The sequence below is a fragment of the Microcaecilia unicolor genome, chromosome 4, assembly GCF_901765095.1.
Source record: "Microcaecilia unicolor chromosome 4, aMicUni1.1, whole genome shotgun sequence".
Lineage (NCBI taxonomy): Eukaryota > Metazoa > Chordata > Amphibia > Gymnophiona > Siphonopidae > Microcaecilia > Microcaecilia unicolor.
Window position 1 is genome coordinate 119,720,819 of NC_044034.1, and position 27,411 is coordinate 119,748,229.

General features: G+C 42.2%; 1 protein-coding gene across 6 annotated transcripts in view; it reads right to left on the reverse strand.

The window, feature by feature from the left end:
• LOC115468681 (sciellin-like) overlaps positions 1-27,411 on the reverse strand; it is a 189,761-nt gene that overhangs the window by 119,516 nt on the left and 42,834 nt on the right. For 4 of the 6 annotated variants that reach the window (XM_030200581.1, XM_030200582.1, XM_030200580.1 and 1 more), the window contains exons 2-8: positions 25,812-25,874; positions 19,295-19,415; positions 15,200-15,262; positions 7,362-7,433; positions 3,951-4,007; positions 2,800-2,838; positions 903-968 (exon numbers count right to left, since the gene is read on the reverse strand). In XM_030200581.1, coding sequence (XP_030056441.1) covers positions 903-968; positions 2,800-2,838; positions 3,951-4,007; positions 7,362-7,433; positions 15,200-15,262; positions 19,295-19,415; positions 25,812-25,848 — 455 coding nt within the window. In that variant the 5' untranslated portion in view covers positions 25,849-25,874. The remainder of the gene's footprint in view (positions 1-902; positions 969-2,799; positions 2,839-3,950; positions 4,008-7,361; positions 7,434-15,199; positions 15,263-19,294; positions 19,416-25,811; positions 25,875-27,411) is intronic. The other 2 variants (XM_030200583.1, XM_030200586.1) reach the window with 1 other exon arrangement.

A 27,411-nucleotide genomic window follows, 5' to 3' on the forward strand; every position in this document is an offset into this window, starting at 1 on the left:
ACCTAGAGGTAGGTAAGTTTCTCATCTTTCCTGTACTTTCCCTGCCTCTTTCTTTTACACAGTATTTCAGCCATAGTCTCCTTCGATTAAGTTACGTAAAGGACGACCAAATTTCAGTTTTGGCTTCAGCATCAAAATTGGGCCGAAATCCAGGTTCGGGCATTCTTAAGTTTCAGCTGAAAATGCAAGTGCACAGAGAGCAAATCCTCTCAGGCCACTGTGCTGGCCATGCCCTGTAACCCCTCCGCCCTCCACTCTCTCACCACAGAAAGGCCCTACTCAGGCCCACCTTTAAGTTCCATGGTGGTCTAGTGGTCTCTTCTGGAAAGGAGCAATTCACAGTTGCTCCTGCACCCGCCGATTCCTCAGTCAAAATGGCTGGGGTCCTGGCAGACATTTTCAGATTGTAACCGGCATGGACAGAAGTGACTGCAGATTGCTCTTGCCCATGTTGGTTCCAATCTCAAAATGATTGCCCGGACCTCCCACAGTAGTCTCACAAGTCTGCAAACAGAAATCATGGCAGCCATTTTGACTGAGGAACTGGTGGGGTATGAGCAACTAGGTATAGTTCCTGCCTAGAAGAGGACACTAGACCACCAGGGCATTTCAAATTAGGCCTGGGGAGGGTCTTTGGGTGGTGGGAGGGTGGAGGGGTTGGTTTGGCAGGTCTCGTTCTATCTGCCGAGAGGTTGGGGGTAGCGGCCCAGAAGGACCCGCTCCTTCTGCCGGGAAGTCAGGGATGGTGGCCTGCTCTCTACCAGGTGGGAGGTGTTGTTTTTGGTTTCAGAAGAAACCAAGTGGCAAATTTCGGCTGTGGGTTTGGTTTCAGCTGAAACCAAGAACCCCGGTTTTGGTCGCCCTCTAAAGCAGAGACTGAAATCTCAGATAACAGATCTTACCCTGTGCTTACTCTTTCCAGGGTTGCAGCTTTTCTTCCCACATCAGCTCCAACTTTTCCTGGAACCCTGTAAAAAAATATAAAAGATATGCTGAAACAATAAAGAATCATGAGACACTAGGAAGATGCAGTAGCTTCACAATGAGGAAGTAAGCAGATTCCATTTTAGAAAGAACATAAGTCAACATTTGCTTATTTCTGATCTGAAGAAGGGTTACCTTCGAAAGCTAATCAAAAGTTAGTCCAATAAAAAAGGTATCATCTTATTTTCTTTTCTATGCTTTGTTTTATTTCTATTTATTACCTTTAAAAGTGGACTAACACGGCTACAGCATAACTTTAAAAAGAACATGAAAGAGAAAAATATCAGTGGCCCCTCCCCCTCTGCTGTTGTAAGGTGTACACACACCTCGGTGCGTAGGGACTTGGTTGGTAATTTACAAAGGGAAGACCACACAGAACATCTCTCTTTGAAAGCTTGCAGCCAGTATATAAGAAATTAAGGGCCCTGTTTACAAAGATATGCTAGAGTTTTAGCACACGCTTAAAATTAGCTCGTGCTAACTGTAGATGCTCATAATATTCCTATGGGTGTCTACATGGTTAGTAAGTGCTAATTTTTAACATGCACTAAAAATGGTGGCACACCTTTGTCCTAACCCTTATCCCTCATTTGTCCTGTTTGTCTGTCATAATTAGATTGTAAGCTCTATTGAGCAGGGACTGTCTCTCCATGTTCAAGTGTGAAGCGCTGCATACGTCCAGCAGAGCTATAGAAATGATAAGTAGTAGTAGTAGCAGTAAACAGGGCCCTAAAAGAAATAAATAAAAATTGCCTACAAGTTCCATGTGATAAGGCACATGTGCACTCACTATTTCTGTGTGATACATCAAGTGTAAAGCAGTGCTTGTAGTTTTGAAAATCAGGCCTACATGTGCTGATTTTCCTCCCCTGACCCAAACACACCAGCAACACTTCATTTTAATCCAGCTGAAAATAAACACAATGAAAAAGGCTGCACATATTTTTAGCACTTTGAAATGAACCATTTTCCAGCAAGGGCAATGTGCCCAAGTAACAATTTATTTACTAGGGTAAATGACTTTGGTAACTGCCCTCAAAATAGGGTTGTTTATTTGGATTTAGCTCACACCTTTCAGTAGTAGCTGAAAATATGTTACATTCAAGTACACTAATTTTATAAACACATAATTTATTCAATACATCACTTCAAATATATGTGCCTATGAAAATATTTGGGACCATCATATCTTAGGCTTAAAGCTCATAGCAGTTGAACAGCCAGTTAAGATTATAATCATAGGGCCGTGGGAAAAAATGTTTCTTATGTTGAAACACTTTTTATTTTCAATAAATTGTATGGTTAGCTGTAATAGTCTTAAAAGCAACAAAACTACTACTTATTTTGAAGACAGCCAATAATACCAGCTGCCAGTAAATGTACAAGTCAATTTGAATACTGGCTCATAGCCAGTGGCGTTCCTAGGGGGGCTGGCACCCAGGGTGGATCGCAGATTCTCCCCGCACCCTCCCCGGGTGCAGCACCCCCCCCCCCCCGGCAAAAGGACACCCCCGCGAAGGAACACCCCCCCCCGCCAGGTGCACGCCACTGGGGGGGGTGCCGCGCGCGCCTGCCCTCCGTTGTTCCATGCTTCTTCTCTGCCCCGGAACAGGAAGTAACCTGTTCCGGGGCATATATATATATATATAAAATACGGGGTAATTTTATAAGCACATACTTGATTATTACATATATCATAAATATATATATGTGCATAAAAGTAGACACTAGGAAAACAGCGCATCCTTCTATGAGATATGTATAGGCATTCAGGGGCAAGATAGGCATTCAGGGATATATCTTATGAACATATACCTATTTGGTGAACCTGGTGTTTTATCTGAAGAAACTGATCTGTGGAGAAAAAAAGAGAATAAGAAAGATAAGTATCGAAAACTATGTAATAATAACTTGCAAGTGTCTAATCTGCATGTTTCGCTCTTTTTGAGCTGCAAAATTAAAGCATAAGATCTGGAGGTGGAAGAGGAACTTGGTCATTGGAGAAGTCTGTGGTAGAAGGGAGTATGAGAAGAGAGGGTAAGGAGCCTGGGAAACCGAGAGTATCACTTATCCTTTGAATAACACATTTGCCTGTTTGTAGCTTGGAAAACCTTCCACTCCTTGAGAATTTTGGCTTGACATTCCCATACTACCTACAGACAGTCAGACTTCTGGGCATCCCTACGGTCCGATCTCGGTGGCCATTTTGAATTGGCGCCGAGATCACCAACAGGAAGGATGCATGCAGGGCAGCGCTCCGGGCAGGAAAGAGGGGGCTCTTTCCTGGCCCGAAGGTGGAAGAGGTCACTAGACCACCAGGGCAGTAGTAAGTAAGGGGAGGAGAGGCTAGCAATCTGTCCCTTTGTCCGGATTTCTGAAATCCGGACAAACAGGCAGATTGAAAAAACCCGCCCAGTTGCCCGGACATGACCTCAAAAAGAGGACATGTCCGGGTAAATCCAGACATATGGTAACCCTAGCCATAGGATGTCCCAGCAGCCATTTTCAGACTGAGAATTGCTCCTGCCCATGCTGGTTCCAGTCACATAATGGCTGCCAGGACCTCCCGTAGCAGTCTCACAAGCCTACAATAGGACATCACGGCAGCCATTTTGACTGAGGAACTAATGGGGTTATGAGCAACTGGAGTTCGCTCCTGCCTGGAAGAGGCAACTAGCGCACCAGGGCATTTCAACGTAAGCCCAGAGAGGGCCTTCGGGTGGTGGGAGTGTTGAGGTTGGTCATTCCGGCGGGTCTTGCTCTCTCTGCCAAGAGGTTGGGAGTAGCAGCCTGGGAGGACCCACTCTCTCTGTTGGGGAGTCAGGGGTAGTGGCCTGGGAGGACCTGCCAGGTGGGGAGGTGCTGTTTTCAGTTTCAACTGCTGCTTTGGTTTTGGTCGCAACCAAGAACACCGATTTTGGTCACCCTCTAAAGCTGAAACGGAAATCTCAGATAACAGATCTTACCCTCTTTCCAGGGTTGCAGCCTTTCTTCCTGTATCAGCTCCAACTTTTCCTGGAATCCTGTAAAAAATATATATTAGATAAACTGAAACAATAAATTATCATGAGAGGCTGGGAAGATGCAGCATACAATGAGGAAGTAAGAAGATTAATAGATTCCATTTTATAAAGAACAAGAAAGAAAAAATTCAGTAGCCCCCTCTGCTGTTGCAAGGTGTAGACACACTTCAGTGCTTAGGGACTTGGTTGCTCATTTGCAAAGGTAAAACTACATAGGACATTTTCCTTTGAAAGCTTGCAGGCGGTATATAAGAAATTAATGGTCCCTTTTACAAAGGCGCGCTGAAAAATGGCCTGTGGTAGTGTAGATGCGTGTTTTGGGCGCACGCAGGATCATTTTTCAGCGCACCTGTAAAAAATGCTTTTTTCAAAATTTTTGCTGAAAATGGACGTGGCAAAATGAAAATTGCCACGCATCCATTTTGGGTCTGAGATCTTACCATCCAGCCATTGACCTAACGGTAAGGTCTCACGCGGTAACCGGGCAGAAATGGTCTATGCGTGTACAATGATTATTACTGCCCCATTACCACCTGCGTGCCAGAAAATAAAAATATTTTCCGGTGCGCATAGTGGACGCACGTCAAAATGAAATTACAGTAAAGGCCATGTGGTAGCCGGGCGGTAACTCAAAATGGACACGCGTTGGGTACACGTAGGTGCCTACACAGCTTAGTAAAAGGGCCCCTAAATAAAAGAAATAAAAATTACCCACAAGTTCCATGTAATGAGGCACATTTGCACTCACTATTTTTGTGTGTGACACATCAAATGTAAAGCAGTGCTTGTAATTTTGAAAATCAAGTCTGCATATGCTGCTTTCCTCTCCTGACCCAAACACACTAGCAACACTCCATTGTGATCCAGCTGAAAATATACCCACTGGGGAAGGCTGCACAAATTTTTAGCACTGTGAGAGGAAACATTTTCCAGCAAGGGCAATCTGCCCGACTAGCAATTTATTTACTGGGGTAAATAAATGCCTTTGGTAACTTCCCTCAAAATAGGGTTTGTTTATTTGAATTTAGCTCGCAGCTTTCAGTAGTAGTAGAAGGTGTGTTATATAGAAATACACTAGATATTTCCCTAACCCTAGAGGGCTTGCAATCTAAGGAGGCAATTCTGTTCCTTTCTCTACTTAGGTGTCATCTTTGATTCCTGCCCTCTCCTTTTTAAGCCTGGCGTCCTTTGGCTATGCCATCTGCGCTCTATTTACAAACTTTTAGACTTTCCTTCTATTCATGCCTTCATTATCTCCTGCTTAGACTATTGTAAGTCGGTGTACCCTGGTATTACACAGATCCAACTATGTCATCTTCAAATCCGACAGAACTATCAGTTGCCCATCTAGTATCACATGCCAAAAAATACAATCATATCACTCCTTTGTTCCTTCAGTTACACTGGCTTCCTATGTCATATAGACCCTGGTTTAAGTTTCTCGTTCTATTTTTATGCGATGCCTCCCACAGCCGGTGAATATTGCACTTAACCTGCTATGCTTCAACCGGTTCTGCAAACCTAGAAATTCAATGCTTAAAGCTGCGAGCTGAAAAAACTCAATGCCTGATACTCACCTCCCAGTACAACACAAAGGAATTCACCGCTATAAACACACCAAACCTAAACCTTCCAATCTCAGAAACGCTCAAAATCCTTGGAGTCACTATCGACCGCCACCTAACACTCGAAACTCACGCAAACAACACAACTAAAAAGATGTTTTACTGCATGTGGAAATTGAAAAGGATAAGACCATTCTTCCCAAGATCCGTCTTTCGCAGCCTAGTGCAATCCCTCGTACTCAGCCACCTGGACTACTGCAACTCACTATACGCAGGTTGCAAAGAGCAAACACTGAGGAAACTTCAAACAGCCCAAAATACGGCAGCCAGACTCATCTTTGGAAAGCCAAAATATGAAAGTGCAAAACCATTACGAGAGAAACTGCACTGGCTTCCACTCAAGGAACGCGTCACTTTTAAAGTACGCACATTAGTCCACAAAATCATCCACGGCGAAGCCCCAGCCTCCATGTCTGAGCTAATAGACTTACTACCCAGAAACGCCAAAAGATCATCCCAAACCTTCCTCAACCTCCACTTCCCCAATTGCAAGGGCTTGAAATACAAGACGCTACACGCGTCAACCTTTTCTCACATGAGCACGCAGTTTTGGAATACACTGCCGCGCAACTTAAGAATGATCCACGAGCAAGCTTCCTTCCGCAGATTATTGAAGACCCATCTTTTTTAAAAAATTTATGAAAAGAGCCAAAACACATAAAATCCACACTTACTGTTCATTAATACACTATACATCCACTTCTGAACTCTCATCCCCCGTAATCCCACATCACTCATACCTTTACTCACAGAAATATGTATACCATATGTCTTTATGCCTTAGTATTGCCCTTTAAGCTCCCATTATCTCCTTCCAATGTTCAATGTTTGTGTTCCATTGTTGCACTCCTTAGCGACACTTCGATTGTCTTGCATAATTCTGCACAATGTAATCCATAACCAATTTGTAACAAATTGTACTTCCATCATTCATTTCTTATTGTAAGCCACACTGAAGCCGCAAAAAGGTGGGAAAATGTGGGATACAAATGCAATAAATAAATAAATAAATATGGCCTGGCATTGAATTTCCAGGCATAAAGCTGCCGACTGAATATCAGGCTCTTTATTTTACAATTACAGTGCATTTTATATCATATGAATGTGTTTCATATTAACTTCTACAATGTATGTATATGCTTACATGTGTGTGCATCACAACTGCTTTTGGTACAGCATAGTATACTTTATTTCAGGAGGGATTTGGTGTAAGATATTTTGCCAGAAAGCGTTCCCTTTGTTTTTCCCGCTAATGCTCTCAGCAACTAAACTATATCCCCCTGATATTGAAAACTATTTAACCGGCCAGAAATGGCTCCTGGCCGGATCACCTAACCGCGGATATTTAACAGGTTAGGGATATCCCACTAAATATCCCGGTTAGCGGCTAGCTGCTAACCAGCTATAATGCATGACATAGCCAGTTAGGTGTGAATATTCAGCACCACACCAGCTATGTTGAGCGGTCAAAATAGGCCGCTTAAATAGCAGGCCTATCTTTGACCACTAAAAAGTTAACCGGTTAATAACTTTTTAGCAGCCAAAATAAACCCGGATATTCAATGTTGGTCGCTGGATACAGCCTGGTATTGAATATATGGGTTAAACACCGGTGATGGACAGCAAATGCGCTGCCCACTGCCGGCTGAATATCAGGCCTTATACCCCTAGGGTCCTGTCAGAGAGCAGCTTCTAATCACAAACTGCCACATGGAAAATAAGACCACACCTGTCAAGAGCGTCCTCAGATCGGAACCGATTATGAATCGGTCTGCAGCCATTCTCCTCATCGTAGGGAATGCTGGTGAAGAAAAAACATTGAAACATATTTACAATTACAATTAAAACATAGCTTCATTCATTTGCAATTCTATATAGAAAAAGCTGCAAATATGGGCAAGGTTACACTAATTAGCGGAATTAGAAAAGGTACAGAGAAGGACAACAAAAATGATAAAGGGGATGAGACGACTTCCTTATGAAGAAAGGCTGAAGCAGCTAGGGTTCTTCAGCTTGGAGAAAAGACAACTGATGGGAGATATGATAGAGGTTTATAAAATAATGAGTGGAGTGGAACGGATAGATGTGAATCACTTGTTTACTCTTTCCAAAAATACTAGGACTAAGGGGCATGCAATGAAGCTACAAAGTAGTAAATTTAAAACAAATCAGAGAAAATATTTCTTCACTCAATGTGTAATTAAACTCTGGAATTCGTTGCCAGAGAATGTGGTAAAAGCAGTTAGTTTAGCGGGGTTTAAAATAGGTTTGGATAGCTTCGTAAAAGAAAAGTCCATAAGCCATTACTAAAATGCACTTGGGAAAATCCACTGCATATTTCTAGGGGTTTTAAGAGCACCAACTTGTTCAAGCTAAGTGCTACATAAAATTAGATGTTAGCATATTGACAAACAGAAATATATCTTTATATATAAGATTAGCAAAGGGTGGTGGAGGTTCAGTCAATGATTAGACAATACACACAGATAATACACCCAGTCATTGGGTGAAAAATCAAATAATCTTTATCGTGTGTTACATATGAGACTACTCCACTCTCAATAAGCTGAAGAAGCAATACACTTGTATTCATGTGTGTTTAAACATTTTGTTATATTTCTAGGATAAGCAGCATAAAATGTATTGTACTGTTTTGGGATCTTGCCAGGTACTTGTGACCTGGATTGGCCACTGTTGGAAACAGGATATTGGGCTTGATGGATCTTCTGTCTGTCCTAGTATGGCAACACTTATGTACTTATAACTATCTAGTGCACTAACATTACTGCTGCATTGACTAGTTGGAACGTCAATAACACGAGAGCCCTTAGTGCCTTCTAAATAGAAGGTGGTAAGTGCTCCCCTGGTAATTTTTTGAAATGGCTGCACACTAATGCTAACATTAGCAAATGGCCAGAAATGTTAAAAAATTGAAAAAAGGCCTTTTTGACGGCCACACTAAAAATGGGCTTAGGGCCAGATTTTATATAACACGCCTAGAGATTCGTGCCAAAATCGATGCGTATTCTATAACAACATGTGTAACTTAATTGACTTAACAAGCTAATCAGCATTGATACCAGCACTTAAGCAATAATGAGCATTAATCGGCAATAATTAGAATTTACATGCAGAACTCGCTAAGCGTATTCTGTAATGAACTGCGCCTAACATTTCATGTGCACAGTTCAAAAGCAGCGTGGCTATGAGTGGAGAAATGGACGTTCTGAGGCATTCCTAAATTTAGGTGTGTTATAGAATATAGTCCAGTGCGTATAAATCTACGCGCCAGGATTTACACCATGTTTTCATTGGTGTAAATGGATGCGCATAGTTTTAGGTGCTGAGATATCAACTAAGCATATTCTATATACTGCGCATAAATCTGGGCGTCACTTATAGAACACGCTTAGGCGGAAATGTTTACCGTGTGAATTTTATAGGCGCCATATATAAAGTCTGGCCCTTAGTGTGCAGGAAAGGCCACGTAAGGGGTGTGCTAAGTCTATTTCTTAGTGCAGCTTTGTAAAAGGGTCCCATTGTGTGTTCATCTGTAACTTCACATAGCAACAGGTCTTATTATTATTAGCTTTTCTTTATCTTCCAAAATATATCAGTCTTAACACGTTGAAATGGGACCCTGACATGTCAGCCATGGATATCTTTACTACAGTTAAGTGCATCTACCAAATCCTTTGAACAAAGGAAACCATAAAATTAATTTTCATGGCGGGTGAGCCTTTAACCAGAGATGAAGATGTGACTGACTCACTTTTCAAGAGTATTATCCCCCTATTTCCAGAAAAGTCACCAAACATTGTGTGCGCAAATTTCACCATGTCCTATTTGCGCAATTTAATTGAATAATGATCTAATTAGTGCCAATAGGGTTTTCAACAAGCAATTATTGGGACTAATTAGATTTAATTGGTATTTACACATGATCTGAAAAAGGGGGGGTGCGGAAATGAGAGGATCATGGGCGTAACAGGGGCATTCCTAAAATTAATGCGCGTCATTATACAATAATGGGGATAAGAGCCTAATTTAGGCACGTACATTTGCACCACATTTCAGCTGGTGCAAATGGCCGCACCTAAAAGGGCCCTTTTACAAAGCGGCAGTAAGCCCAACGCGGGCTTACCACACACTAATCAGCCTAACATGGGCGCCGGCAGTAGTTCCAGTCCCAGCGCGTAGCATTTCCTGCGTTAGGGAAAATAGGGCCGTATTTTTTAGTGCTATGCTATCCCAGCACACTACCCAGTTAGCGCGGGAGCCCTCACTGCCCCCATAATGTTCCTGAGATCAGTCTTTCGTAGTTTCCACTATGAACAAAGGACTCACAACCCCAAAGTAAAACAGCACCAACTGAAACGTGGTGAGAATGTACAAGCCTAAATTGGGCATGTAGCCCCCGTTTTCTATAATAAGGCGCGTAAATGCTAGGAACTCCCCTGTTCCGCCCATAACCCTCCCATTTCCACACCCCTTTTTTCACTCGCGTGTAAAATTTAGGTGCACATCGTATGCCTAAATTTACACATGTAAGTTCCAATTAAGTCTAATTAGTGTCAATAATTGCTTGTTAAAAGCTAAGTATTGACACTAATTAGTTTGTTATTCAATTAAATTTGCATGTGCAATTTTTGGTGGCTTTTATAGAATTAGGGAGTAAGGGCGGAATTCAGTAAATGGTACCCGCATTTAGGCACCAGGCCAATCCATGCTAAGATAGTACTCTGAGAAGAGCGCCCTTTACAGAACACTATCATACCTAACTTTGGGCATGACACTAATGCCTGCTGATAACCTGATGTAAATGCTGGTGCACAACTAATGGCAGTTAAACATATAGTGCATGCAAATTTCTCTCATGAATATCCATTGCGAATATCCTGAAAACCTGACTGGTTGGAGTGCCTCCATGACCAGGTTTGGGAACCACTACCATATTCTATAACATTGTGCCTAATTTCCGGAACGCTCCAACCTGCCCATGCCCCTCCCATAGTCACGCCTCCTTTTGAATTGCACGCTGTAAAGTTTAGGTGCGCATTTTATAGAATCGGACACAGGGCAGGTCTGCACGTAAACCCAAACGACTTCCAATTAACACCAATTATTGTTAATGGCTCATTAATTAGTTTATGCATAGAATTGGGATCCACGTCCAAATTTATGTACCAAACTTTGGGCAACCTATATAGAATCCAGGGGGAATGTTGCTACTATTTGGGTTTCTGCCAGGTACTTGTGACTTGGAATGACCACTGTTGGAAGCAGGATAATGGACTAGATTCAGTAAATAATGCCCAAATTTGGACACAAAAAAAATGAGCACTCAGTGCACTCCGTTTATAGAATAGTGCTTAGTGACGAGATCCATGCCCAGTTTTGGGCATGAGAATTTACATGGTCTACATTAGCACAGATCTCCCGTTTTTCTATAATACTGTACACATCTTTAGTGAATAACCCTGACCTGCCCATGCCTCTCCTATGGCCATGCCCCCCTTTTGAGTTGCATGCAAAACAAATGTATGCACACATCTTTAAAGAATAGTTCCCAGCAAGATGTGTATATAAATTAAAATTGTTGCCAATTAGCACCAATAATTGATTTCTGGCACCCAATTATTGGCGTTAATTGGCTTGTTACTTAGTTAAACTGCATGCACAAATTGGGCACATGCCTAAATTTGAGCATGCAATTTTGAGCGCCATTTATAGAATTTGGGGGAATATTTTGTAATTTACTTGCATAAGTGTATGCCCATGTGAACACCCACCTGCAAAGTACGAAGATTGGCGCATATTTACAGAACAGCAAATAGCTGGATTATTACCCACTTAAGTGTGTAAATGACTAGAACACCAGTATTTAAGTGTGTTATTGTCAGGTAAATCTAGGCAGCCCCTTATTAGTCCAAGGTAAACAAAGGATAGTTATAGATAGGCCTAAATAGAGAAAACATAGCTGTTTCTCATATTTTCTTCTGTGGCATCAGGGGGATGTATTATTTCCCTTTTTGTAAATCCCAGGGCCTATCAGAATGGGGGCACAGCAAGGTCATTTGGCTTAGGCTCTTGTGAAAAGGGGCCTCCATTTGAAAAAAAATTGTTTTTGTATAATTTTATTTTTTTAGCTGAACACAAAATCATGGGGCATCCTAATCTGCACTGGCAAAGGCCTCTGATTCTCTGAAAGGTCCAGCTAATATCTAAAGTATTCAGGAATGCACATAGCAGCATTCAGTTGGAAGAGGAGAACCTGAGGTCAGCGTAACAACTCATGGCTGTTTGTAATTTTATTTAGCTATAATGACCTCTTGATTTATCTGCATTGTATCTAAATATATTTAAAAAAAAAAATTAACCCACGTTGTCAAGCCAGGAACTTTGCATGTGTCCAACCATGACAAAATGCATAACAATTTTTAAAGCTGCCCCTATTCATTTTAATGTTGGAGTCCCTTTTGTGAAAAAAAATTTACATTTTAGTACAGCAGAATCCCAGTAGTTAGAACATGGTAAATGCCCTGAGCCATCCATTTATTGAACAAAGGCACCAATGCCTTGGGTGGAAGTATATTATAATAATTAGGGCTCCCAAACAGAGCAGGATTAATCCTTTGGCAAGCTCTGGGTTAACAAATACACTGGGCTGCCCCTAGTAATATAAAAGTATTTTAAAACTCCTACGGACAGGCCCTACATGGTTCTGAATGCAGAGGGAAATCAGCAAGTCTCCTTACCTCCCCCCATCACCACCACTACCACCACTCTCCTTTCTTCCAACAGCTGATTTACCAAGGCAAAAATTTTACTTGGGAGCTATTGAATCAGTGTGTCTGAGAAGGCCTCACCTACACATTTTGCCCCTAGGCATGTGCCTAGTTTGCCTATGCCGTAATCCTGCTCTACTCCCAACCCTCTCTTAGGTTTAGGTGTGTATAACAGACCTTGGCTATCCTGAAGGGGTCTAATGATTCAGTTTCTATTTCAGTGGTTTTGATGATGTTTCTTAAAGTGTTTTAATTGGTAATTCAATTGCCAGAGCGTGAAATGGCTGGCATAATAATAGCAGTAAGCTAATCTTTATTCCAAATTAAGCTATTTTACGTATGAACCATAATTCATGCATCTTTGCAGATTTATAATAAGTTCTGGGTAATTAATTTGAATAAGGAATGTGTATTGGTAGTAGCCTGGATTCTGGGCTGTCTTAATAAATCAGAGACTCATCTCAGTTGGAAGCTGGGCTGAATAAACTCTACAAAGAATCAATGAATATGTGTGTTTAATGCTTCTGTCTCCCTAATGCTGACCTTGAATCCAGAGAATCCCAAATAACTAGTTTAGCTGCCATAACATAAGCATCACACCTGTGAATAATTCCTCTCTACTCTGTTTTACCCAACTGAGTGCAATTGATTTTAGTCCACTGCTAACTCTACAGGTCAAGAGCCACACCCACAGCTAACCAAAATGGGGAAAAAACAGAAAGCATTTGCCCTGTAATTTGTTGGAACTGGGAGCGGGGATGGGGAGAGGGCTATTATTCAGAAAATAATTATCTAAATGATCAGAGGTGAGTGTTCAGTTAGTGTTTGTTAGCACTACCCCTTTGCTGGGTTTAGCAATTGTATAAGCATATCATTATACACTTTTGTATGCTGCAGTATCCATTTATGTGTTCTACATAGTTATATCTGGTTTTATATGCTTTGTTTTGGGATTTCAATAAGGATCGCAAAAAAAAAATTTTTTTAAAGGAGGCGTTTGTTCTGCTATGTACAGAGACCGTTAGAAGGCATTCTATTAACTTTCATTTAGATTTGAGATTTACTCACTTTTCCAAATCTGAGTTCAATGCAAATTACAAGTTCACACACACACACACAAGTTAATTCCCTAACTTGGGACTTATCATCTAAGTTGTGCCTGAGGCAATGGAGGATAAAGTGACTTGCCCAAGACCAGAAGAAGAGCAGGCTTGGGGGAGGGAAGCACAAAGCAAACTGGGCTTGCAACGTTTCAGTTAGACTGGTTTTAGCCAGTTTAGTGTGCATGTTATTGTGCGCAGGCCCGATTCTATATATGGTGCCTAAAGGGAATGTGCACTAGGCAATTGCGCCTAAGCATATTCTAAATACCATGTAGCAGGGGCGTAGCCAGACCTTGGTGGGAGGGGGTCCAAAGCCCAAGGTGAGGGGGCACATTTTAGCCTTCCCTGCCACTTTCGACCTCCGCCGCTGCCGCCACCCCTCCCCCGCCACCACTGCTGCCAGGTACCTTTGCTGGCGGAGGTCCCCAACCCCATTCAGCGCTGGTCTCTGGCGCATTCGCTGATCTGCTTCTGTGAGTCTTGACTCCTGTTGTCCTGCATGTCCTTGCAGGACGTCAGGAGTCAAGACTCACAGAAACAGATCAGCGAACACGCCGGAGACCGGCGCTGAAGAGGACTTCGGCTGGCAGGGGTTGGGGACCCCCGTCACCAAAGGTACCTGGCAGCAGTGGCGGCACCGGAGGGTCGGCGGTGGTGGTGGGAGGGGGGGTCAAAAGTGGCGGGAGAGGGTCAGCGGCGGGGAGTTGAAAGTAGAGGGGGGCCAGGGCTAAATCTGTGGGAGCCCATGCCCCCATGGCCCCACCTAGCTATGCCCCTGCCATGTGGTATTAAGAATTCACTTAGGAGAAGTTCGTGAGACTAAATCTAAGCACATCCATTTACACCAATGAAAAGCTGGTGTAAATCCCTGCATGTAGATTTACGCGTACTTGCCCATATTTTACAACAACGTGTGTAGATTTTGGGACGCTCACAAAATGCCCATTTCCACACCCTTTTTGCCTGTGTATGTTAGAAATTATGCACAGTACATTACAGAAAACGCTTAGCAATGTATGCACGTAAATTCTAATTTTTGACAATTAGTGCTCATTATTGCTTGTTAAGAGCTGTTAACAATGCTTAACAACTTGTTAAAACAATTACTCTATGTGCATAGTTATAGAATACACCTAGATTTACACACAGAACTGCACGGAACTCTAGGCACGCTATACAGAATCTGGGGGATAATGCACAAAGTGTCTTGGCATTCCTTTTAACCTTCACAGAAGCAGTGAAGGAAAATGCTATGCAAATCTATGAAAATGAGCTCTGGTTCTCAGCATGTTGCTCTAGCCACTATCCCCCAGATTCTAAAAATGGCACTTAAAGTTAGGCATGGAATGTTGTGTGCAGTCTTCATTTCCTAGTGGAACCAGTTAAATACACATGTATGTTTTATGCACAAGAACTTATTACAGACATTCAACTAGCTTAAATGTTTGCACCTAGACTGGAGAAGTGCGTAGGGAAATCACAGTATTCTATAATTTACATGTCTGTGTGCCACGCCCAAACTGCAAAGCATGTGCCAAAGAATAGTGCGTATCTGGATTATTGTCCACTTACACCTAAATCTAGAATTGCTCCCTAAAAGGACCAGTCCATGCAATAATGGCTTAAAACATCACGTAATACAGTACATAAAGACACACAAAGAAAAACAATGGTACCTGTCTAAGGAATCTTCAGATCTGTAACGGCTGAGTGCTGCTTTGCCGTAATTTTCATTCTCACTGCAGGTGTAAGAAAAAGGGATAAAGCATCCAATTACAAATAACCACATGAAGTTAGAATCCTGAACTTTATAATTGAAACTGGTGATATCTCAACCTACAGACATCCCCTCTTTTCTCCAGTACTAAATGTGAGCCAGTGTATTATGCTTGTACAGGGAGCACAAGATGCATTTTACTATTGCGGTGAGAGGATTTGAATAGTTCATATATTGTGTCTGCATTTTACGCTGCCTATTTGTACCTTCTTTTTCAAAAGAAGATTACACCAATGGATTTACTAACTTTGCCATCAGATGTGAAATTTAATCCAATGTATTCCCATGCTGTAGCTTCTCATTTAAAGTGAAATTTAAAAAAGCTATGCCGACTACAGCAGGAGAAAGGTGATACATATATATTGTTATTTATGGTACTACTAAGGAAGTTGTCAAATAGAGGGATCCTTTTACAAAGGCGTGCTAGCATTTTTAGCGCACGCTAAAAATCAGCACACGAAAAACACTAAAGAAACCCATATATTCCTATGGGTGTTTCTTGTGTTTAGTGCATGCTAATCATTAACGTACGCTAAAAATGCTAGCGCACCTATGTTTGGCTAACTCTGCTTTTCAGGTGCTCAAGGGTTTTGAACCGAAAATGTAGATAGGGTGGGTTTAAAGGAATGAGAGGGCCTCTGAAGAGGCAAACCTTTCATAACATACTCCTTTTAAAAGGACACTGCCTTCTGTGCAGATGTCTGGGGACATCCAATCCTTCCACTCATTCACTCACCCCTTTCTCTGTTGTTGTTGTTGTTGTTTTTTAAATACAGATTAATTTAATGAAACAGAAAAAAATTAGGCCTAAGCCTAAGTGGTTCTGGTCAGTACTTATTAACCTGTCTTGCTATATAATAGTCTATTGTAGTTTTGTTCCCTTGTAATCCCACTCACACATCCTGGTGACAAAGAAACATGCTTAACTAGCTGTGAAAAGACAATCAGATGAAGACTGGAAGCTTCTTTTCAGGAGCACATCTGTCCTAACTTATTATGGAAAAAATCCCTCGCCACCAAGTCCACTGGTTAGCTGTTTGCTTAAGAGAACTCCTAAGCTTCATCAGTTCTTTTTAAAGTTTTACTCAATGAAAAGTTTCCTTTTCTCCAATTAATCATAACAGTAGCCCTTACTTGAAATCTTATTATAGCCTCTTTTGAATTTTGGCGTCTGTCTTTTGCCTTTGTTGTCTATTTTTATAAAGCACTTCAAATTGGATCATTCTAGAAAGACTATTCTATTTCATTGAAATGCAGTAAATCACTGATATTAACACCGTACCTCAGCAGTACATAATTAGCTGAGGGGATTGAAATTGATGTACTCACATCCCCCAACAACTCCCTATCTCCCCTCCAAAAATAAACAAATTTAGGAGCCCTTTTACTAAAGCTTAGCACGCGCTACCTAAATTAGCGCATGCTAAATGCTAAAAAGTCCATAGGTATAAATTGGCTTCTTAGCATTTAATGTGTGCTAAGCTTTAGTAAAAGGGCCCCTTAATTTTCTAAGAATGGTAGGAAATATAGATATGAAGACTATCCACCTTATTTTCGAAAGTGATGGGCGCCCATATTTCGACCCAAATCAGGAGATGGGCGCCTTTCTCCGGTGGGCACCCAAATCGGTATAATCGAAAGCCGATTTTGGGCGCCTCCAACTGCAATCTGTCGCGGGAACGAACAAAGTTGAAGGGGGCGTGTCAGAGGCGTGGTGAAGGCGGGACTGGAGCATGTTTATCGGCCGAGCAGAGATGGGCACCCTCGGCCGATAATGGAAAAAAGAAAGGCGTTTTTAGCGAGAAGTTGGGTCACTTTTTCTGGACCCTATTTTCTCACGAACAAGTCCCCAAAAAGTGCCCCAACTGCCCAGTTGACCACCCGAGGGAATTGGGGATGACCTCCCATGACTCCCCCAGTGGTCACTAACCCCCTCCCACCAAAAAAAAAGAACTTTAAAAACTTTTTTTGCCAGCCTCAAATGTCCTACCCAGCTCCATCACAGCAGTATGCAGGTCCCTGGAGCAGTTGTTAGTGGGTGCAGTGGACTTCACCCAGGAGGACCCAGACCCATCCCCCCCACCTGTTACACTTGTGGTGGTAAATGGGAGCGCTCCAAACCGTCCCCAAAACCCACTGTACCCACATCTAGGTGCCCCCCTTCAGCCATAAGGGCTATGGTAATGGTGTAGAGTTATGGGCAGTGGGTTTTGGGGGGGGGGGGGGATTTGGGAGGCTCAGCACCCAAAGGAAGGGAGCTATGGACTTGGGAGGTATTTAACTTATTTTTTCACTTGTTACACGTGCCCCCTAGGGTGCCCGGTTGGTTTCCTGGCATGTGAGGGGGACCAGTGCACTACGAATCCTGGCCCCTCCCACAACCAAATGCCTTGGATTTGTTCGTTTTTGAGCTGGGCACCTTCGGTTTCCATTATTGCTGAAAAACGAAACCACCCAGCTCAAATCCGCACACATCCGATGCATTTGCCTGGCACAAACCATATTATCGAAAAAAAAGATGGGCGCCCATTTTTTTCGCAAATACGGTCTGTCCCGCCCCTTCACGTACCCATTCTCGGACATAGACACCCATGGAGATGGGCGTTCGCGTTCGATTATGCCCCTCTATTTGTATCATTAAGAATGTAGCCTTATAACCTAACTTTCCCATGGTGCTCAGCTGTGTGTTCATTTCTGCTGCCCTGATGACAGATGAGTGTACATCAAGTGTGATTTTCTACATTTTCTATCTCCCATTTTCCTCAGCAGGCCAAAGAAACCAACGTCTGGTATATAAGGCATCTGAAAAAAAATAAAAGCCCCAACCAAAGAAAAACTGAGGGACCAATAGTTAGCAGGCCTTATCCCGATAGGAACAGCTCCTACCTGGATAAGTCCCCCTCACAAGGCCATACCCAGATTTTCAGCAGCATTTACCTAGCTAGTACAACTGAAAATCCAGTCAGTCCACCTCAGCACTATCCAGGCAGTGCCAGGATGGGCTGTGGTGGAGTCTAGACAGAGCCAGGAGTTACCTGGTTAGTGCAATATTTAGTCCACTAACCAGGTGACTATCTGGATAAATATAAGGGTAGCAAAAAGGCTGCCCTAACTTAATCCTGGTAGTTATCCAGGGACTGAACATCACCAATACCCAGATAAGTGCTAAGGAACTCACTATACCCCGATATGTAGTGCTGATATCCAGATACGGTCCAACACTGAATATCCAGGGGGATATAATTGAGGTCTATGGGGGATATGATTGAGATCTATCAAATCCTGAGTGGTGTAGAATGGGTAGAAGTGAATCGATTTTTCATTCTTTCAAAAAATACAAAGACCAGGGAACACACAATGAAACTACATGGAAATACTTTTAAAACAAATAGGAGGAAATATGTTTTCACTCAAAGAATAGTTAAGCTCTAGAACTCGCTGCCAGAGGATGTGGTAATGGCAGTTAGCGTATCTGGGTTTAAAAAAGGTTTCAACAAGTTGCTGGAGGAAAGGTTCATAGTCTGTTATTGAGATCGACATGGGGGAAGCCACTGCTTGTCCCGGGATTGGTTGCATGGAATGTTGCTATTAACTAGGTTTCTGCCAGGTACCTGTGACCTGGATTGGCCACTGTTGGGAGCAGGATACTGGGTTAGATGGACCATTGGTCTGACCAAATATGGCTATTCTTATGTTCTTAAAAGCCTGTGGTAGTTTAACCTTTTACACTACCACAGGCTGCATACTGATCTATAGTATAAGCTGTTGTGTTTATCAAATGCACAGTAGCAAAAATACAACTTATCTGACTTCATTATCAGTGCTTTATTTGTTGACATCTGATTAGCTGATTCTAGTGTTTTCGGTGAATAAAAACTCAATCCGTCACCTCATATAATACATATTACGCTGGTAAAATGCTACTTTGGTCAGCATCACAATGCTGAAACGTTCTCCTGCTGGGCCTAGAACTGTGGCAGGTTCTAACCCTTACGTTTCATCCTCTGCTCTCTTCTTTATCCAGCTGTTATCTTGTAACAGGGTCCTCCGCTTGTTGTTATCAGTAATAATTTGTTGACTGCTTCTGGATCCTAGAGTTGTGCTCTTGGCCTTATCTGACAAAGACAGAGATGAATAAAGTTCAGACAATTTTAAAAAGGTACATAAAATAAACTGAGCAGCCTGTGGGTGGGCCCCAAGGTGGTGGACTGGATTAGAAATTGACTGGCTGGCAAAAGACAGAGACTAGTGGTAAATAGAATTCACACTGAGTAGTGGAGTGTCCCAGGGATCGGTTCTGGGAACAATTCTGTTCAGTACCTTCAGGTGATACATAAATCTGCAATAGAGTGGACACCCTTGAAGAAGTAGACAAAATAAGAAATGGTCTAACAAAATAAAAAGCATGGTTGAGGGCTAGGCAGTTGAGCTTCATTGCAAAAAGAAAACACAGAAATCCAAAGAGCTGTATGTGAATAGTAAATCTAAAATCCAACCCCAACTTCTGTTTTGTAATAGAAATTAGCATGGTGGTTTTGTTTGGATACCATTAGCTACCTGAATCCACACAGAGGGTAATTTTTATAATGGGTCACTTACCTTATGTGAATATTGTCCTTTAGAGAATTACTGCCCAGAAACTACTGTCACACATTGACACCTACCTCTTAGTACACACATATTTCCCAGTTTATATTAGATGCATGCAAACATCAATATATATAAATGGCGAGTGTCGTATTCACTCGCAAATGCGCAGTAGAGACCCTCTCTGCCCCGCCCCTGCGTCAATACGTGATGATGGGGCGGAACAGAGAGGGTCTCTACTGCGCATTTGCGAGGGACACCGTCGTCGCTAACGCTCCCCCTACCCAGAGTCGCCGCCACCACCCACCTGGTCGGGCCCTCGCCCAGCGAGGGCATGCAGCACACAGCTCTGCTGAGCTGCCGTCGGCCTTCCTTCTTCTTCTCTGCCTGTGTCCCGCCCTTGACGACGTTACGTCACACGAGGGTGGGACACAGGCAGAGAAGAAGAAGGAAGGCCACGGCAGCTCAGCAGTAGAGCTGTGTGCTGCATGCCCTCGCTGTTTCAATAGCGGAGCGAGGGCCCGACCGGGTGGAAGGTGGGTGGTGACAGCTCGGGGGGGGCGAACGTGGAGAGGGAGCAGCAGTGGCGAACTCAGCGGTGGGGTGGGGGGCCTTTCAACCCCCCCCCCTTCCTATACTATCCCATTTTTACGGGCTGAACGGCTAGTATTTTATAAAATATGGGAGAGGGAGTCAATATCATATATTTCGATTTGCAGAATGCATTTCAGCAAAGTCCCATATGAAAGACTCCTCAGAAAATTAGGCTAAATAGGTTAGGGTTCTTCAGGTTGGAGAACACAAGACCAATATGATAGAGATTAATAAACTTATGCGTGACGTGGAATAAGTTCATAGAAAATGGTTATTGACTCGACTATGACTAGAGAACACTCCATAAAACTAACTGGTAGCAGGTTTAAAATAAATATATGAAAGTGTTTCTTCATATTTAAAACATATAAAAACACTGTATCACTTTAGTAATATACACAATGCAGAATTAAGCAATAGAATTTGCTCCTAGAGAATGCAGTCAAGGCTGGTAGTATATATGAATTTAATAATGATTTGGACAAATTTCTGGATAACAGATCATAAATAATTATTAGCCAGATACACTTGGATGTATCCACCTCTTCCTTCTGGATTGGTCACTGTCAGAAACAGGATGCTAGACTCATGAACCACTGGTCTGGACCAACATGGCATTTCTTATATCATTTGTTTATACTATCTGTAACTCCTTCATTATGGTGGTACATTATTAATATTTAAGGAACCCCCACTTGTTCAACCATGTGGGCTCAACTGATAGTTATCCTGCACTTTTAGAGAAGAACTTCAGCATGGAGGTATGTATTCCCAGGGCTTGTATGGTGCTGATGCTTCTTTAATCAATCATCGGGCCAGCATGGGAGAAGGGGGGGGGGAGGCAGCAGCAGATCCAGCAGTGAAAAGGGAAAGACAGGAAATGTTGATCACAGGGTGGGGGTAGGAAATGACACAGGGTGGGGTAGGGAAGGGGAAATGAAACACAGGCCTATGGAGGCGGGGTACAGCGACATGGCCGAAAATTTGCTTAGGGCAACCAATACCCTTGGTCTGCCTCTAAATAAGTCCTTGTTAAAGAGCTGTGGTAGTTAGCAATGCAAGAGATCCTGTGCCAATATGTGTGATGACTATGTTGTAGAAGGTGACAGGGACTTGCAGGCATGGAATATATAGAGAAATAAACAATGTAAGACAGGTGGGACTTCAGTTTCTAGTATGCCTAACCTCGTTGGACTGTGTTGATGTTTGAAGAGGGTTATAAAGTGGTGAGCTCAGGATGACAACGCTGGGCTTGAAGGACGCATAGTCAGTATAAGGGAAAATAGTGTGAATATTGCCCCTGCATAGTCAAAATAAAAATTAGAGGGAAATCCTGACAAATGAGGACAAGCGTAGATCTACTTGGATTTCAGCAAAGCTTTAAATATGGTTCCTCACAGAAGGCTCCTGAATAAACTGAATGGGTAACATGATCATATTTAGACATCCCATATAGTAAATGAACTGTTGAATTCATCACGACCTGCAATGCCATTATAGCCATAATGTAACAAAACGAAAATGTCTATGGCTAAAACTTCAAGGTTTTCATCTAGGCCTGTTTTTAGAATGAATAAGGCACAGAAAAGTAACCTAAATGACCACTGAAAGGAATCAGGAATGATCCCCCCTTCCACCCTAGTGGTCACTGACCCATTCCTACCCCTCAAAGATGTGAATAAAAATGCTACTTACCAGACTCTATGACAGCTTTAAATGTTATAGCCAGTTCTTTTAGAGCAACAAGCCATCTCTGGAGTAGCCTAGTGGTTAATGCAGTGCACTGTAGAGAGGGGGACCCAGACCTATATCCCACTCTACCTGTTACACTTGTGGTGGAAAGGGTGAGTCCTCCCACAATTATCAAAAACCTACTGTACCCATGTGTAGGTGACCCCTTCACCCATAAGGGCTATTATAGTGGTGTACAGATGGAGGCAGTATGTTTTGGAGGGCTTAGCAGACAAGATAAGGGAGCAATGGTGAGATGTGTACCTGGGAGCTTTTATAAAGTCCACAGCAGTGCCTCCTAGGGTGCCCCACTACTCTCCTGGGACGTCTGTGAGGCCAGTCTACTAAGAATGCTGACTCCTCCTATATCCAATGGCTTGATTTTCTACAGTTTTCCCTTGAATGGTTTTCTTTTTCAAAAATGGACCAAAAAGATAAACATACTGAGCACAAAAACATCTAGTAAATTACCATTTTTGGAAAAAAAAGATAAATGTTTTGCTGTTTCGAAAATGGCTATATTTCCTATTCAGATTTGGGATGTTAAACATCCAAAGCCTGATCTAGACGTCATATCGAAAATGCCCCTCTATGTCACTGCATAAGAGAGTTATCTTTTGCCATCTGAACAATTAAACTCTGGAATTCGTTGCCAGAGAATGTGGTAAAGGCGGTTAGCTTAGTGGAGTTTAAAAAAGGTTTGAACGGCTTCCTATAGGAAAAGTCCATAGACCATTATTAAATGGACTTGGGGAAAATCCACTATTTCTGAGATAAGCAGTATAAAATATTTTGTACTTTTTTTGGATCTTACCAGGTATTTGTGACCTGGATTAGCCACTGTTGGAAACAGGATGCTGGGCTTGATGGACCTTTGGTCTTTCCCAGTATGGCAATATTTATGTACTTATGAACACTTGGGGCTCAATATTCAAATGATTTATGTTCCTAAACTGGGCTTTGATCCTGGGGGCATCTGGGGACGAATGATGCCTTCTGAGGTGCAGGGGGGTTTGGTCTTTGATGACAGAAGGATTGGGGAGCAGTTGGTCTTTGATGTCAGTGGGAAGACTATGCCTTGTGGGGAGATCAGAAGGTTTATTCTTTGATGTCAAGGGAGAGTGTGGGAAGAATTATGCCTTGGAGGAGTGAGGGAGTTCTCCACTCACTGGTCCCTTTAAAAGATCCCAGCTTGGGATCCACTATTTTTGCACTGCCACAAGGCAAATGTGACTGCATTAAAATGCAATACTTCCCCTCCGAAGGGACACCATCTTGTAGTGGTGGAGGGGCTTCCGTGTTTCAATGACTCAGAGGGCTATGCTGAAGGGCTACCCATATCAGACAGGCGTCTGAGGAGAAACCAGACAAAGAGTGTCCCAAACTGGGAGAGTGGTGAGATGGTGACCTGGAGTTCGTATGCCCAATGGCCCAGCTGCCCTCTGAGGTTCTGTCTTCTTTATGTAAATTTCCTCTTTGCAATTGCATTTTCCTTAACTGAGAGGAAGGGAACAACCGGCGGTCAGCCGCTGATGGCCAGCATTTTGTCCCCTGAGCAGCAAGTGCGGGACCGCTGCACATCGAACTGCCCACAGATGAAAGGGTTGGTGAGTCCTTTGATTAGCGCCGGCGAAAGAGCATCGACGCTCTTGGACCTGGAAAAACAACTCCATCGCTCTCGAATTATTCAACCACCATGTCCAAAGGAGTGGAGGAGTAAGTTAGAGGCATATGCTGAAACGGAGGACGTTTACAGCAGAACCATCTGGAAGGCACTTCGGCACCTAACGGCAGTAGTAAATAACTTTGTTTCAGATATGATCTTATTGGAGAGTTGCATGGACAATTTGACTGAACCCTCTGAGAGTGAAAAAATTGATATGACAGATGAAGTTCTGTACAAGCAAGAAGTGGTTATGATCTTGAAAATGATAATGAACCAGAAACTTTGAATAATAAGGTGGATGATTAATGTCAAGATTATTGTTTTTCCCAGAGTTCCAGGTATGACTCCTAGGGTTTTCCTCAGAAATATTTCCTTAATTATTACTTCGAAAGGAGTGAAGCCTGTCAAAACTGGGATTGCTTTAAATCAGTGGGATTTGAATTACAGACTTGAGTATATGTATCGTTAAATAATTTCTGGTTTTTAAAAGAGAGAGAATGTAATCAGATGTATTATTTCTAACTAAAACCTGGACAATAAGTATGTTCTCAATGAAATTAATTGACTATACGCTGTATTTGGTCTTGAGGAAGCCAACCAGATGATCAATGTGGAATAATGTATTAGATGAGTAATATCTGGGGATAATCAGGTTAAAACCATGTTTTCTTTTTTCTGTTTACTGTTTAATTGATCTCCTTGTCTTATTTCACTCTCCCTATTTTTCTTCACTTTGTGGTCTAAGAAAGAGAAAAATCTCTATATATAAAAGGCACCACCAACGTTCTATCAAGCCTCCAGCCGGAAGTGTGAAGAGGGAGAGATATCCGGTTTCCACATGAGTGTCTGCCCCGCCCTCGCTCTCTCTGTAACACAAACAGTGAAGGAAAAAACACAGCAAAGCACGAAATCAAATCACTCTCTCTGTAACAGTGAAGGACTCAGAGGGGGGAGGGGAGAGAGGGCAGAGGGCAGGGAGGGACACACACACTCCCACATGCACACAGAAGAAAACCTTGCTAGCCCCCGTTTCATTTGCATCAGAAACGGGGCTTTTTTTACTAGTTGTATATAATCCATATATCTAGTTGGGATTGTTTTCTTCTTATATTGTATTAATGTGCAATCATCTCTGGATTATTGTTTGCAAGTGACCCTTGTAAAATGAAACATTATAAATAAATGATTTAAATAAAAAAAAAATTTTTTTAAATGTGCTACTTTACCACAGCTTAGTAACTCAGCCTTAGTTAATGAACAGCCCTTCTAGCTAGGCTAGTCCTGGCTCTGCTGCAATCAGTCCAAAAATATATATATTTGGGTAGCCCACATATGCTCTACCCCTAAAATGGTTGAGATCTGATAGAGAAATTTAAGTACCTCTATGGCATAAATACAGAAGAGGTGAGCCTTTTTTCACTTGAAAGGAAGCTCTGGAATGAGGCAACATAGGATGAAGGTGAAAGAGGATAGACTCGGGAGCAACCTAAGAAAATTCTTCTTTATGAATATGGTGTGGAATGGCCTCCCAGTGGAGGTGATGGAGACGAGGACTGTATCTGAATTCAAGAAAGCAGGGGAAAAGCACAGAGGATCTCTAAGGCAGAGGAAGAGAGAGTAGAGATTAATAGTTGGTATGAATGTTAATAGTTGGTATGAATGGGCAGATTGGACAAGCTATATGGTCTTTATCTACCATCATTTTCTTTGTTTCTGTATGCTTGTAGATTATGAAATACATGAATGTACATGTAAAATATATGCCTTTATTTACACCAGCTCTCGAACAGATGTAAGGACTGTGCCTACATTTAAGGTGCATTCTCTGCCACATACGCTAATAAAGACAAACAACATTTATCTAAGTGCCCTGTTGTAAAATTACCCTCTAATTTTTATGAGGAGCTGAAAGTAGCCTTTCAATCACCCTTACCGTTTCCAAGTGATCTATTAGCGTTAGCGAGTGACATCTTGTTCAGTGCTGTGCCTCTGAGATCTACAAAGATATATTAAAGGAAATGTATCAGTAAAGCCAAGAATCATAGAGGGACAATATTGTCAGTCTTAGTTTGTTACCCCTGGCAAGTCCTCCTTTAGGAAATCTCTTTACCTTTTGAAAACCACATTAACAATTACAGGAAAGCATTGTCTGTTCAATGGAGAATGTTAAATAAACCCAACTGTAAATTACAATAGCTTCTAATACCCATGTCCCTCTAGGTATTGATAAAACCCTGTGTGAATTAGTTAGATATTGATAAAATCCTATTGGGCCCTTTTACTAAGGTGCGCTGAAAAATGGCTTGCAGTAGCGTAGGCGCAAGTTTTGGCCATGCGCTGATCCATTTTTCTGCAACCTTACCACCAGCCACTGACCTAGCGGTAACCGGGCGGTAATGACATACACGCATCAAATTCCACCGAAAAAAAAAACTTTTCCGGCCACGCATATCAGACGTGTGCCAAAAATGAAAATACTGCAAGAGCCATGAGGTAACCAGGTGGTAGCTCCATTTTGGCACACACTGGACTGCGCAGATGCTTATGTGGCTTAGTAAAAGGGCCCCTAAGTGAATTAGTCTGGTACATTCCTGTTTCAACATAGTAACATAGTAGATGACAGCAGAAAAAGACCTGTACGGTCCATCCAGTCTGCCCAACAAGATAAACTCACATGTGCTACTTTTTGTGTATACCTGACCTTGATTTGTATCTGCCATTTTCAGGGTATAGACCATAGATGTCTTGCCCAGCACTAGCCCCACCTCCCAACCAACAGCCCCGCCTCCCCCCACCGGCTCTGCCACCCAATCTTGGCTAAGCTTCTGAGGATCCATTCCTTTTGAACAGGATATGAAGATGATGTACTCCTGGTGGCAAGTGTTTTACCTTTGACCTTACTTTAGATTTTCTCGAAGCAGTATTTTAAAAGGAGGGACAAAATGTTAATTGATCTGAGGCTTACTAAGTTTCTTTGAGGTGGGAACCAGGCTAGATTTTGTCTTAATTTACTGTCCAGTGTGGTCAGATGGGGAGGTACATTCCTGTTTCAACACGTGTCATAATTCTGATCAATATTATGTTTGTAACCCCCTTTGAGTAAAATATGTTCTTTAGTTCAGCATAAACTCTAGTAATATTTTTGCTTTGTTTGCAAGAATGTAAGTTATAAAAAATATGCCCCTCCTCCCATCACCTGTGATGAAAGATTTTCACATTTTATAGGTATAAAATGCAGTCACAGAGATCAATTATTTCAGGGCAAAACCCTGACATTTTCTATAGCGCATTCCACTTGTTCCTTCAGGTATTTTCCTGATGAGGTGAACATCTTCTTGCTAACTGAGTTAACTATGGTTACCTGAAGACCTGGTCATACTGCATATACAAAGACTTCTCCAATGTTGTCTACTGCATAGCATTTCATTACCTTGAATGTTAAATACTTGGACGTTGTTAATTTATAGCCTGATTTATCTTGCTGTCAAATTATGTGAGGTCACCCAGGAATGTAAGCTCTTAATTGTTTAATT